The 15758-nt window shown below is 36.3% G+C and overlaps 1 protein-coding gene across 11 annotated transcripts in view; it reads right to left on the bottom strand.

Annotated features, from left to right (window-relative positions):
• Positions 1-15758, bottom strand: part of CaMKII (Calcium/calmodulin-dependent protein kinase II) — a 330306-nt gene that overhangs the window by 29927 nt on the left and 284621 nt on the right. For 5 of the 11 annotated variants that reach the window (XM_074169786.1, XM_074169779.1, XM_074169791.1 and 2 more), the window contains one exon: positions 1561-1692. The exons of the other annotated variants lie outside the window; for them this stretch is intronic. In XM_074169786.1, coding sequence (XP_074025887.1) covers positions 1561-1692 — 132 coding nt within the window. The remainder of the gene's footprint in view (positions 1-1560; positions 1693-15758) is intronic. 11 annotated transcript variants of the gene reach the window in all.

Here is a 15758-nt window from a genome sequence, read left to right on the forward strand (position 1 = left end):
AATACAAAGGAAGGTCTCGAAAAGGAACTAGACATCATCAAAAATGACCTTCAATGAAATGGTTACTCCAAAGTGATGGTGGAACAGGCTTTAGCTAGAAAACAGCAACAAGGAAGAAAAGCCGCTACAACCAGTAATTGTACTTTCCTATATCAGAGTATTGTCGGAAAGGATAAGAAGGATTGGGTCCAAGTATAACATCAGGATCTGCTTCAAATCTGAGAACACTAAGGACGGCGATTCCAAGAATTGTATTTACCGGATACCTTACGAGTGCGGAGAATCATACATCGGTGAAACTAAGAGGCCATTGAAAGTTCGCATTGCCGAGCATAAGAAACATACACAGCGTGGAGAAACCAGCGAATCCGGAATAGCCGAGCACGTTTGGACTCATCAACATAACATCAAGTGGGCTCAAACTAAAATCATCCACAAAGAGGAACACTGGTTCAGGAGAAAATTCAAAGAAGCCGCGTATATATTGTCCAACAACGCATTTAGTCAAGCTAGCGTAGAGATACGTAACATATGGAAATCTCTAATCAAGTGAAAAACGACCAATTCCCGCCAAACGGTCATCTCCCGCTAAAAACCAATGAAGCGGAAAAAGTGAAGAGGGGATGGTGAAAGCACTCGAGCGACCTATAAATAGTCAGATCTCGGAGGAATAAGTCCAGTTATCACCCAAAGACGATTGTGGATACTAACAATCGAAACGTCGTGACATAGTTTGGTTTGAAATCCTTTCATAATTATTTTTCATTTTTTTGTCAATAATAATTTTTAATTTTTATTTTTCAGCTTTCATTTATATTTCAATTTTTATTTGTTTGGTTGTTGCTTGTATGTTAATTCTCTGTAGGTAATTTCAGTTTTTGTTCAATGAAATTGTTATTTTCGGTTAATCTTATTAATTTTTTAATTGTTTTTTTAAGGTTTTCAAATCAATTTATATTATATTAGACAATGGAAGTCCGAACTGATGAATGACAATTGTATAAATTTTTTTAAGAATTTGACAGATATTCTAAAATGTGCATTGTAAAAAAAGTATCCAGTTTAATTGTATTTACGGCTCAGTATTTTGCATATAGCGGCTACCACATAAGAGGTACATATGTGCTATCGCGGACTTTTATTTGGAACTATTTAAGATAAACAATCTTACGGTATATTATCTTCAAGTAACTACAACAGTATAGGCAGCGCACACCTAGATAGCTCTCAGGGAGCAAGAATTTTTCCAACTTACTTAATATTTATCGTTATATTATGACGAAAACTACACAAACCTTCTGTAAATTGTAGCCTATATGTTATTTTAGTATAGATAGATAGATTTCACCAATATAGCGACAAGGGTTGATTCCAGAAAAACTTCATATCCACACCAAACCAACTCATGAAATCATCGAATCACACATTTGGGTATTTTCAAGCAATACAACGTAAATCATTAGTGGGTTTGTGAAAAAGCAACTAGGTAGCCTAATTTCCGTAAGGTAAATGAGCAAACTCGCTGTTAGTAAATGTATGTTTCCACTCTTTGATCCTAACCTTGTATGCCTTGTAATAAAGCCTGCCCCAAACTCATCGCATTCGGCCTTGGGGTTGGTGCGGCCACAGAACTGGAAGGTGACCCAGAGGAAACAGGAGCCACCCTTGGCGATTGCGGAGGTGTTCCAGAACCTAATAGTGTTGGGAATTTTTTTTCAATCAAGTTGACGAATAAGAATTGAGAAACAGTTCGAAACAGTTTAACGTATTTAATGTTCAGCAACTCAGAAATATTTATAAAGAAGGTATTTTGTATGTATTCTCAAGACATAATTTAAATATTTCATCTTTTATTTAAAATAGTGTCAGAGAATTCTCTCTGACAAACATTTGTTGTCTTTGTGTGTAAGTAAGACGATTACATCTTGTCTTATGAAGACGCTGTCTATGGGATCGACAGAATTCTCAATCCATGAATATTAAAGATCAATGAGGCTACCCAAAGCGGTCCGTTGGAAGGTCAAGCTTCGACATCGACTGCCAAATGAGATTCATCCTCTATCTTTCACTGCAGCTTGCACTGCAGGGAAACGAACCCGAAAACAAAGCAACACCAGACAGCAATGCTACAACTCGCCATAGGTTTCATTAGTGGTGCTAGGCCGAAACACGAATGCATTGCTGGACACAACTGTCTCCCTTTCGAAGACGCTATCTATGGGATCGACAAAAGACTCAATCCACTACTATAAAAGATTTAATTAAGGCCAAAGCCAAGATACGATGTCTACCACCTAACGATGTTTACTTTTGGTAATCGTGAACTGAGTCTCCTATCGACCCAATAGACCATAAGGGAATTTGGAATAATAGTACTAACTTTTTTGGTCATTGTCGATGTCCCAGACTATCAAGGTTGCAAGTGATATTCGTGTCTCCAATCAGGCGGATGGCTCTTTTGTGGATGAAATCCAGAAGCCTTAGAAGGTTTGATCTGAGCTTTATAAAGCATCAAAAGTCGCGGAACAGTGTTCCAAACTTTTGAGAAGCTGCCTTTGCAATTCCAGCGACATAATTGTGCCAAGATATATTGGTTTCCATTTTAACCCCCAACAAACGTATCGAAGTAGAAAGCAGAATTGTCTGTCCTGACATTATTATATCCGGTTCGGAAACATTTATCTTTTTGGAGAAAACTGATGCCTTGGTTTTTGTGGCATTGGTTACTTGCACCCCAATTCGAAATCACTTCTAGATCCTCATTAGGATATGCAACCTCCTGCTGCTGGTGTGCATCTGTAGCCGATGTTCTGGAATTCAAATGGAATGACGATACAAGTGTGCTGCCGTCAGCAAAGCAATATATTTGATTCTCAGTTTATTCCAATAAGTCGTTTATATACAATAAAAACAGAATTGGAGACAATATGGATCCCTGGGGAACACCAGCGTTGATGGTAATAGTATTCGAGAGATATTCATCTACGGCCACTTGCAGGGAACGTTTTTTTAGAAAGCTGGAGAGCCATACACAAAAATGATTCGATAAGCCGTAGCATTGAAGTTTGTCCAGCAAACCCTCATTAACAGCTTTAGCTACCGACCAGAAGGATCTAGACCCATTGGGATTGGCAACCAGTTCATCCCTAATTCTCTGATTTATTTCAAGTACGCAGCTGTTGCGATCATTAACAGACCTAGTTCGGTTTTCGGATGTGGTATTTTTTGGCCACTGCCGGTAGGCGAGATTTTCGGAGGGAACAGCTTGCTCGCAAATCTTGTTAAACCACGGTTTGCCGTTAGAAGTTCGTTTCATTGAAAAGGGAGTATATGCATTCATGAATGCTAGACATAACTTTCGTGACTTCAGAAGTACAATAATTATCGGTGATTCACTCAACACTAAAACGAGTTTGTGGTAAGAAGATTCCAATGGAGACCTCACGATGACTGTGTAAATTTCTGGATTAGTTGTTAGGTATAGATCCAGAAGAATATCATATTCTCCATCACGTCCGCTGCTTATTGCAAAAGCCTCAGCTTCGCGACCTTCAACATAGTTTATATTTGAAAATTTGAGCCATTCGATATTATGGACATTGAAGTCACCGAATATGGAAATTTCGGTACTGGAATCATTGATTTCCAGAAAGTCAATGGTGTTTGTAAGTGAAGAGAATAGTGTCCTGAATTGTGTATCGCTTGGTGGTCGATAAACGCAGCATATGAACTTAGTGATATTTTTTATATTATTTTTAACCACATAACATCAAAGGTTTGGGGTTCCAGCATTTCCTACCGTTGACAGGGGAGATCGCTTTTGATAAAAAAAGACTACAAAGTTACGTCTGAATCGGGAGTGGAAATCATAGCCGGGACTTACAAAATTGACGGGATTTGTTGAAGTCCTCATTGTGGTTCCTCGAGAGCAAGAATATGAGGACTATTTGTTTGCAATTGTTGGTGCACTTAGTTTATATTTGAGTTGAGTTCTCTGGTGTTGCAGAAATCGAATCGATTTTGAAGTTACTAGTGGGCCTCTTAGCAACTGCAGTTACCATGCTATTTCTCTGTGGATTGATGTTAGAAAGACACTGCTGACTGTCAGAAATATTTACTCCAGAACTCTCTCAATCGGGCCCCTAACATTTTTCAAATAGGACAGGAAAGTTTTTCCATTGACAGGCAGGCATATTAGGGGTTGTTTTTGGAATTCTATCTCCTGGTCGTATAGCCTGCTCTTCTTCACTGTACCCTTTGAAAGCTTTTTTCATATTATTGAGTTCCTCGAGGAGTTTCTTTTGTTCACAGATGCGTTGGGCTCTCTCAACTGAAGTTTGAATTAACCCCCTCTTTTATTTTGATTCAGATAACTGTTTGTTTGCGTAGGTTTCCTATACACTCTGCGACCCAATGTTCCATCTTCATAGTACAGTCACAAACTGAATTACAAACTGAACTGATTTTTGTGGAGTATCGATATACGTGACACTTCTCTGCTCATGTTGTTATTTAATTGTAGTTGAAATGGTTTCAGTCTCAAATGAAAATTTTGTACATACGGTGGAGTATCGATGAAAAAAAGTACCAGTACGAACTGCTGCCTTGATCAAAACTGTCCCGCATTGATGAGGGATAACACCCCGAAACAGGTCAGTAGATGATAATGCGATTGATTGTTTTTAGCGAGGTTAACTGTAATGAAACTTGCACAGATTGTATTAGCCAGGGTAATAGTTATTTTCCGGAAGGCAATTGCTAGATTTTACTGTGTAAGTGTTGGGAAAGGTGAATGTGTTGAATTTCACAGTAATTAGATTAATTTTAGTTTATATTTTTTTATGAAAATAAAAGCGTTTATTTGATTTTAAGTTTTCTGTTGTTGTTGAATTTTTTATTACCTACGCTCGTCATTCTGCTCTACAAAGCACGCATTCTATCTTTTCTTTTTAGTGAAATTTTAATATTCTGAAATTCTAATGAAGTAATCAAACATTTCTTTTCTTTTCCACATTTCACAAACAAGGGACTGTTTTGCTTTGAAGACGCTATTTCACCGTTATAGTTTCCGAGATGATATCTGTCTGTGAACAAAGAACGTTTTACCAAAGTAGCAGCGACACTTGCATGTTCAAAATTAAATTTCCGGACACAGTTGAAGAACAGCGTCGCCAGAACCCCGGATTTATTCAAACGACCCCATAAAAGAGTCTGGGCCGAGTTTTTGTCGAAAATTAACGCGTTTTATGCAAGGCAACGTTCTGTTGTATTCGACCTCGTTTAATTCCAGCGAACATGTTGGATATTCTCAAATCGACCACGATTACAGGACTATCGCACTATACGTGACACAAAATGTAAATATATTGAATCAGAACGTTCAACCGACGCTTTGTGGGTACCTCCATCCGGTGGTTTATTATTCTTGGTCATTACGATGACCCTTTAGAACAGGGGTCTCCAAACTTTGAAGCCTTCGGGCCATAATGATTTTTTCAGTTTGTTCCAAGGTCCAATTTCTGCCCTTAACTATATTTCTAGACTAGGATAGTCGCAAAGTGCGTGACCTAAGCAAACTTACGCTTTTTTGCATTTCAATTATTATTGTGTATTGTGACACTTAACGACATCTAGTGGCGAGTAGTGGTACTATGTACTATCTTTTTCAGCTACCCGCTAGGTGGCATTAGCCGTAATTAAATATTTGGAATTACCGCGTTGGTTCGAGAAAGTTCTGTTTCTAGCTAGTGTATTCCGATCACCTCGAGATGGCAGTAATAATTGCATATAAAAAGGCTAGCGGCGCAACTGCGAGTTAGTCTGCGAAGGAAAGGCGAAGGCTAGCGGCGCAACTGCGAGTTAGTCTGCGTAGGAAAGGCGAAGGAAGCGAAACTGTCTATTGTGAAATAAGGTAACACCCGTCAATAAAAGTATTTTGATTTGACTTATTGTTTTTATGTGTGATTTGTTAGTATGGAAAAGAAGCGAAAAATCGACAGTGAATGCAGAACGTTCCAAGAAAAATGAAACTTTCAGTATTTTGTGATTTAGTCCAGTAATGAGGCGCTATGTTTAATTTGTAATGAAACCATAGCTGTTCTCAAAGACTATAACATTAAACGACACTATGAATCGAAACATCTTCAAAGTTACTCCAAGTATATAGGAAGTTTGCGGAAGGAAAAATTTGAAGCTTTGAAACGCGGACTCAAATCGCAGCAATCTTTGTTTACCAAAGCGAATACTGAACAAGAGTCTGCAACTCGCGCCAGCTTTCGTGTGGTTCTTGAAATTGGAAAACGTGGCAAACCATTCACCGATGGAGAAATGATAAAAGAATGCTTGATTGCAGTAGCCGAAGAAATATGCCCCGAAAAGGTAAATTTATTCAAAAGTGTCAGTTTGTCAGCAAACACCGTGGCTCGGAGGGTGCAAGACATCGCAGAAAATATATCATCCCAACTATCTGACAAAAATGGACATCATGAGTGGTTTTCTTTATCATTGGATGAGTCAACGGATGTTTCAGATACTGCTCAGGTGTTGATTTTTATTCGCGGAGTAGATAAAAGCTATGAAGTGTATGAAGAACTTCCTGATATTGATAGTATTCACGGCACGACAACTGGGGCAGATATTTTCAAGGGAGTTGAAAATGCCATTAATAAAAAGAACCTTCGATGGAGAAATTTGAAATCTATAACAACTGATGGAGGCAAAAATATGTATGGTAAAAATAAAGGAGTGGTTGCACTTGTGTCAAAGGCTGTAGAAAATGATGGTGGTTCAAAACCATTAGTCTTACATGTATCATTTATCAACAGTTCTTGTGCGGAAAATGTTTGGATATGTCTGAAGTTCTAAAACCAGTCATATCAGTTGTTAACTTCATCAGATCCACTGGGCTGAATCACCGACAATTCCGCGAGTGTATTCAACAGATTGGAGAAAATGATTTACCATATCATACTGCCGTACGCTGGCTTAGTTGCGGAAAAGTCCTTAAGCGCTTTTTTGAACTTCGAGCAGAGATCGAAACTTTTTTTTAATGAGAAGCAGCGCCCTTTTTGCCGATTTAGAAAATAGTGAATGGATGTGGAAGTTAGCCTTCTATGTCGATTTGACAAATCTTATGAACGAACTGAATTTGAGATTGCGAGGAGAAAATCAGCTTCTCCCTGATTTATACACCAATATCAAATCCTTCAGGCAGAAAATAATACTATTTCAATCGCAATCACGTAAAAAATGTTTCACACATTTTGAAACATGTGAAATATTCAGTCACACTACAGAGACTGAATTTCCCGTCAATTTTGCAATCGAAACTTTGAGCGCTTTGAAGATAAATTTTGATACTCGTTTTTCAGATTTTGATGTCATTGCGAATGAAATTGTTTTGATTCTGACATTGAAACCCTGGCTCCGGAAGTCTAAATGGAAATTATTGATTTACGGTGCAGTGATATGCTTAAGAACAAATATCAAAATTCATCTTTGTTGGAATTTTATAAGAGTCTTCCACTGGAACAATTTGATAATTTGCATAAATTTGCTCGTGGGTTGTTTTCTGTTTTTGGTACTACTTACTTGTGTGAGAAAACGTTTTCCAAGATGAAGTACACAAAGAATATTTACAGATCTCAATTAACCGATGAGTATCTTAAATCGCTTTTGATGATTGGTACAAGTAAAATTGATCCACAACTACAAAGTACTGTCGGTGGAAAATCTCAATTACATAAATCTCATTAATTTTTTTGTTTTACTGTGATTCATTTCAATTATTTGTTAGCTATTAATATGCTTAAACTTAGATACTTAAGTTGAGTTTTCTTTGTCATCATTTCTGTCGTTAAGTTTTACCTTGCAAGTAAATAAAACCGAGTAATTATCATTCTGTTTTCTTCTTCAACTTATCACAGCAATAGTAACAACAATTAGGTAACAATTGGCTGTCGCGGGCCAGATTGATGACAGTAAATCATTGGCTGTCGCGGGCCGGATTGATGACACTGGCGAGCCGGATTTGGCCCGCGGGCCGTAGTTTGGAGACCCCTGCTTTAGAACATACTCAGAGATAACTAACGGCGTAAAATGGTCCATGAAGTTTGAAAATGAAAGACGAAACGCTATTAATCCCATAATTGATTTCTCCAAAACTTGCACTGGCCTTCCATATCCTTCCACTCTGTACTAAAGTTTTCACATGTCATATATTTTTAATATGCCATATGTCGCAAGTTCTCAAATTTCATAGCTCTTTCACTCCCAACAACAACTTGTACTCAAACTATTGTCCTTTTAAGTGGTCTACCAAATTATTTTCAAGTTAGAAATATGGCCTCATCCCCCATTTTCTAGGGTATAAAATGCCACGTAAAGGTTTACATATTATTAACCAAATTTTCAATGTTGTAGTCGAGATTTGGCCACTACAAAGGACTTCCACTTATTGCTTTCAACTATTATTCAATATACTTATAGAACTTCTCCACTGCTTTTCTCTGAACTCAGGTGGAAGAAAGAAACACATTCCATAATATCTGATCTTCACAGTGATGAAAGGACTACCAACATTGAAGTTCGTATATTTTATGAAGCGTAGATATTTGACTTGAAGGAACAGAATATATTTTTTGAAAAGGTTAGTATTGGTTGAAAATTTTTATTGTGGATAAAGATACTGTTACTTTCAAATTATTGTATCTTTTACTAGAAGATATTTGGCAAAAAGAAGTTCATATTTTCCATCGAAGAAAAAAAAGTGTTGCAGAACTACAAAAGGTCTCGAATAAATTCAATCTACTTTTCCATTACCACTATCCATAGTATTCTCGAGGCATTAAAAATCCCCATTGGTTTAATGGGAACAAATTTGCTAATATCCATTAACTGAGTAAATAATGAGAAGCTTTGAATGCAAAACCTTTTCCATTAATTCCATTTTGTATCCACATTATCTAGATCAGAATGGAAATGGTAGACGTGCCGAGAAAAAGAACTAATAGTTCCTGACACGCGAATTGGAAAATATAGTATATTAAGGGAAGCAAACTCAGGAAAACACAAATTAGTTTTTTGAGTGGAATAACATGGAAAGTTGGATATTACTATATCATAAAGTAAGCGTGTGAAAAATATCTTCTGGCTGTTATACAAATATCTGCTTTTGAAATCTGGCATTTGATGAGTTATGGGCTTTTGAAATGTGTTATCAACATCCAACATTATAATTTATCTCAATCATTCAGTAAAAGTAAACGAACGACGTACTATAGAAGTACTCGTAGGTATTGGAAATGTATTTGTTTCACAGCTAGAAAAGGAAACAGAATTTCACGTTTCATAAAAGTACCTTTGCACTGAAATATATGACATGAAAATAAATAATGAAATTTTTTAGTCAGGGCCTTTCCTCCATCACAAAGATTACTCCTCACACCCGTGAAGTGAGTTAACACTTGGTATGAACATTATGTAACCCCTAGAAACTTTATTATATTCGGTTATCAATATAAGACTGAATAACTAATACCTTTGCCGTGATGTCTATAGCAAAGGATAGAGATAGTTCATATTATACGAATGGGAGGCAACAACCAAAACTGAACTGAAAAATATGACAAATATCCAATGAAGGACCTGTACAAACTAGTACAAGATTGTTGGATTGCGAGTCTTGAAGAGATGTGTGGAAAACGTTCAGAATTAAAGTAATCTGGATTCATCAAAACTGTAATTTTTTGTCAAGGCAGGTGTTTTTGCTGTTTGATAAGGCATGAGCAATTTATTGCGTGAGAGTGATAACATAAAGAAGCATGTTTTCGGTCTTGATTTATAGGTGCAAGTACTATCGGTTTAGGATCAACCAGAATTAAAACCAGGTACATCTGGCAACATAGCCTCCAGTTTGTCGGACGATGATTTTTTACTTCTGGAAAATGTTTATTTCAAATGTAGAAAGAGGAGAACAGTTGGTATCTTCAATTATAACAGGACAAGAAATAAATATGTCTCATATCATCAGTTAGGTCCTAAAAACCAGGAAGTTTGATTATCTCAAATTGCTGGTTTATCAAATCAAAACTTCCTTAACCAAATTAATTTTCGTTTTTCGTAAACATATCTTGAACAAGCAAAGTCTGAACTCTTATGAATCGGTCCAGTTAGTCGACACTGACAAGTTCAAACCTGTTTGTTCATAAGTGAGGGGATGAGATAACATGGGATTATTTTCCAGGCGTCAAGCGGTACCGACCTGTACAGACTGTCCTTATTGGAAACCTGTTTCTTTATGCAAGCACCCTAGTGTTAAAGTTCCCTTTGTATTATCTTAAGTTACCTAATCAACAAAATATAATAACAAATTGAAAAAAATTATAAAAAAATGTGATACAGAAAGTTACAATTTTCATATCGATGATATGAACTTAATATAGAAAACATGTTATTGATTTTAGGTTAAAAACTGTACCAGTTGAGTGTTAATTAACAAGATGGATACTGTCATTGATAACTTCCATGGAGAGAGGCATATGATTTAAAAACCAAACAGTAAATGGTAATGCTTTCATTGTGCCAGAGCGTATTTTATTTAAAACAAGGGATATTTTGATTAAGACAAAAGTTGAAACAAGAGTACAAGACAACTAATTTGTTATCCAACACCAATCCAACTGTTCTTAAAGATAGTAAGTAAAGGCGATGACACTTTCCCCTACAGAGAGCCTCGTTAATTTTGTCTTGCATGTGTCTATAAATCCAAGCCAGGAAAAAGGATCTAGATTATTCAACTCAACTTTCCTTAAGTGAGATTATTCCATTTGCAATGGAGGTAAAATCTGTAGGTATAGATAAAAACTTCAACTAGAACCCTCACATAAGAAATGTTTTACACAAAGCCAGACTGTCCCTATGGACATGTATAAAGGTTTGTAGAAAATTTTGGCGTAGAGGGCCCTACTGAATCTATTGTATAAGCATTACAGTAAACTGCTCAGGCGAATCTCTCTAGTCTATAGAGACAGGCTTATCTTATATCAGGTGCCATCAGCACTAAACCGTCACAGCCATGGAAATCCTTCTAGACCTACCACCTCTCCACATCTTTCTGGCGAGAGAGGCTACAAGGACATCATACATAATTGTGCATATTGCCAACTGCACAAAATAGGCTAATGCAGAGCGTATCAGACTACTAACTGGCTGACAAAAATTCTGGTAATGGCTTCCAACTTCAATTCCTGAAAAATTGTCAACTATGATCTGCCTCATACGAGTACAGACCTAAATCCAAGTACAGAGACTTCGATCCTTCGGGAGCAGACGCAGGTCCAGGACAGATAAATCAACCTGCTTAGGGACCTACGCGATCATATTTCAAGTGGAAATCTATGCCACTGATTTATGTGTGGAGAGATTGGCGGAAAACAATCCAACATATAAATGAATGACAAAATTCTTGGACAGCCATGCGGCTTGAATCATACATTGGGTTTCGCTGAGCAACGATCTAGTTGCTAGGTAACTACTTAAGAAACTCTGATGGCCTTATAGGTGAATAAGCCTAATTACAGTCCACTGTGGTCTGAAACATCATATGAAGAGATTTGAAAAGCTATACGCGCAACGATGTTTCTTCAATTCAATTCATTTCTTCAATGAATCGATTTTATAAATACATTCAGATCGGGAAATTTTCTAAATATAAAACAATGTTTACTTCGTTAACTTTGAAGAATATAACTATTCCATTTATACTGTTTGAAGTGGAAAAATTGAAAACACGTTTTCCAATATTTCCTTTCTTAAAGACAATGAGTATAATATTCTACAGGATTTCCCCAAATATTTCATATTTTAATTCAATCCCAATATTGCAAATATCGACAATGAATGAGAAACTGTCATACTATTTGCTTTTGAGACAAAGGAGTGTGCTCCCTGGATACATCAGTGTTTGACTCCATATCTCTCGATAGAGTTCACGAATGATATTGTATACTTAAGGCATGAGGACGATTATTGAACACGAAGATATCTATTGATTTTCCACAGAAATTCATTTCGCTCTAGGCAGCAAATAATTTGGCTTTTTTCCTTTGACATACATACCCTCTCTCCACTTTGTAGTTCCCAACAGTGCCGCCAGAGCGGACATTATGTCACCGAAGCAACCAATTTTGACTTTTGGCACGAGCAACAAAACACTAATTCACCACAGACGATCGATGTTTCCGTCTAGAAACGATTTATTACTGAACCGAAGGAATACTTTTGACACTTCTTAACGAGACCTTGCGAAACTATTCGTGGCGATATTGAGCTGTCACTGATCCAAAATTAACTAATAGATTTAATCGTCGCTGATTTGGAAGCAAAATAAAGTTAAACGTTCACTATTTTTAGTAGGCGAAGTAGTGTAAATAAACTGCATCGGTGAATTGTCTAGTGGAGAATGATAACCGTTTGCACGCGGACGTTTAAAATACACGGAACATATTGAGAGATAAACTAATCGAAGTATCGTTGGCAAAGTGAATCTGTATAACTTATATCTATATTATTTTCATCGAAAGAGAAATAAAAATGCCATTTTGAAAAAAAAATTCCTTTTTGATAGAAGCGACTGTGGAAAAATTAAAAACAAAGTTTGTGAATTATATGAATCCGAGAGAGTTTTCACTGAATAACTGATTTAATTATTATTATTAACTCCAATATCTGATTTTAGGAAAAAGCTGGCAGACCCTTTACCGTTAACTCAGACTCCATTACTCACTCAGTAGTGAAAGAAGTGATTATTGAGTCCATCATTGGTGTGGGAAAATAAACCGGCAGTTCCAGTCTTCTGCATATGCATGAACAAGATGTTTGAATTTAGAGAATACGGATGGTTTCATCTCATCAAATACTACTAAGGCTAAAACAACTAACTCAACAGATTGGTCTGAGTATAGAGTCTGCGGAGTTCGAAAATTAAATCTTCTATTTGTCTTTAATCATGAGAAAAATTTGACATGGGAGTATGGGAGATGGTTGACGTTATATAAGTGGTTATCAGCAGAGACCGTATAAGCTGGAATACCTAAGGGTCTCAGACTCCACATGACATGCTCTAGATTTGATACTAGAAACTTCTACACCCATCCCGTGAAAATGGTAGACTGAGTTCTAGGAGGAACAATCTTGGCGGTCATGATGAACCTTCCTGTCTCTGACATGAGGATTACGTAGATGAGGTTCTTAGATGAGATAATATAATTTTAAAGACGATATCATGTATCAATGTATCTTTATATAGCCACCGGAGTAAATGGATCTCGACAGTTTCTATGTAAGATATTTCTTGAACGTTTTCCAACTACGTGGACAAAGTCCTCGTCATCTCATTGAGTGTGGAGAACCAAATCAAATTGGCTGCTTTGGGTAGAAACGCTCCGACTCCTCTGCAATTGGAACTTGAAAGTCCATGGCCTCTCAGTTGTAAGAGAATTTATAACAGTAGAAAAGACACGAATTTCTAGAAATATGAATCATTTTTTGGGTCCTCCCCAGGGGGATACTTGATTTCTCCATAGTGATTATCTCTTAGGAGTATCTCTTCCTTTAGATGGACCGTTGGACATTTATTTATGAAAATTCCATACCGATAGCATTCGTGTACTCTTCCACAATCTTTGGATGGAGATCCTTTTTAATGTATGAAGATGTTTTCATCATCAATTATTATTATTCGTGGTTATTATGAATCACGTTGTGCACTAGGATGAGTGCGTGTTTCCGTACTATATCAGTAGATTCCCCTAAAAAAGGATACCAAAAGACACAAAGATAAAAGCTCGTGTTGATATTCATAAAATTATTGACTTGGTCAGCACCTTCATCCGAGTAATGTCGCATATAATGGCGGATGTTTTGGGAATAAGGCTAATATATTCTTCATTTTGTTAAAAAAGTAACAATGGTTATATTTATAAATGAATATCATTAGACTCATTTCAGATTCAAATGAACTGTTTTATTTACACACTGTAATCGAAATATATTGCTGAAAAATAATAATAACGGCCATTATTGAAAAAACTAAATAGAAAATGTTTATCCATTTGTCTTTATATTCTATCTAATAAGAAAACCTCCACGAAAATATGCGATCAATCGTGAATTAAATTTAGAATAAGTTGTTCATTCGAACAGTTCGAAGAAGTATTTGCTATTACGAAATGTTTGAAGTGGATCATTAAATGTTATTAATAGTCATTCAATTTTCAAAGTAGTTTTAAAAAAGTAACCTTGGTTGTATCTTTTGTTTGTTGTGAATATCACCAAATCAATGATGATAATAATAGTACTTTGTGACTGATAAACGGCTCCAGGTGTTTGTGATGGAAGTAGCCGATTCTTGATGAAAAGAACTAAGATAAATTTCCGTATAACATCGCAACACGTGTTTATATCTTTTTAAGAATTTCCTGTTTATGTTTTTTGTTTTGAAATATATAGGCAATATTTATGAAAAGTAGTTTCGATGACAAATTGGATAATTCTGTTTCTGAATTTTATTCAAACGCAGAAACAATTCTGGATAGGAATAAATGCGAGTGGAAACCCAAAAATATCAAGAACAACCGGAATACCTCTCCAATATAATTTTTGACTACTTTGATTCATGAATTTTATTACATTTCATTCAGGGGTGACTTGAATGTTGATATTTTTTCCGTTCCAGTACCTAAATAAGTGCCAAAATATTTGATTGGACCGACCTACTGGTATTTCAAAAAGCGATTGAGGTTTGGACCACACGACTGGCCGGTTTTTATGAAATTTAATGTGTAGGTATATTCGGTAGGTCTGAGAATAGGTTGAAATCTATTTTTCATACCTCATACTTTTTTATGGTGTGGCATCGAAGCTGTGAATTATGCAACAGAGTTTTTGAACTCATTGGATTCGCCAGGCATAAATCCACCACGGCTGTGCAAAGGCACGGGGTTAGGCATGAAAAAAAATTATAAAAATCGTTGAAGCCAGCAAGTGTGTGAATGGCAAGTTCCGAGGTGAAAATATATTATACCTATATATGTGCCAATTCATTTCAAACGTGTGTTATTTTCGATTAGATTGACATTTGCAATGATTATTGTTGAGTCCCACGGTCAAAAAATGTCCGTTTGTGGCTTGGATTTGAGCACACCTTGTTTTCCACACATACGTTGCATGCTCTCGAGTGGGCAAACCATCGAGTTTGTTAGTGCATTCAGGGATTAATATTATTTGTGAATGTTATTGTTCTGACACACACTTACAATGAATAAGTTATTATTCTCTACCCTATAGATTCCCTAGAAATAATTTTTGTGGCCAAACAGCGTTTGCCTGGTCAGCCAGTATACATATATTAATTTTTTAATGGATTTTTTATATTCATTCATTATTTTTATCATCGGATACATCAGTAATTACTGCGGTTGATTATAAGACCGAAACAATAGGCTTATGGTATGAGAAATACCATGTCTTGTGGTAGGCTCATTTCGGTTATTATTCATTTGTAGTTGTAATTTATTTTGTGGAAAGTTTACCAAGAGTTGTCCATCTTTGGATGCGAAATTTCCATTTTAATATCCTGCTATAATTAGTGGCGCGTCAAGAAGTTGTATTTCAAAAATGTGTGGCTCATTTCATGATTGCTAATGTGAAGTTCGAAGTTGATCATACTTATCAATTTTTATCTAGTTCAAAAAGAGTGA

Source organism: Leptinotarsa decemlineata, unplaced genomic scaffold, assembly GCF_025532065.1.
Source record: "Leptinotarsa decemlineata unplaced genomic scaffold, Ldec_3_MD MMD2_P_RNA_scaffold_11, whole genome shotgun sequence".
Lineage (NCBI taxonomy): Eukaryota > Metazoa > Arthropoda > Insecta > Coleoptera > Chrysomelidae > Leptinotarsa > Leptinotarsa decemlineata.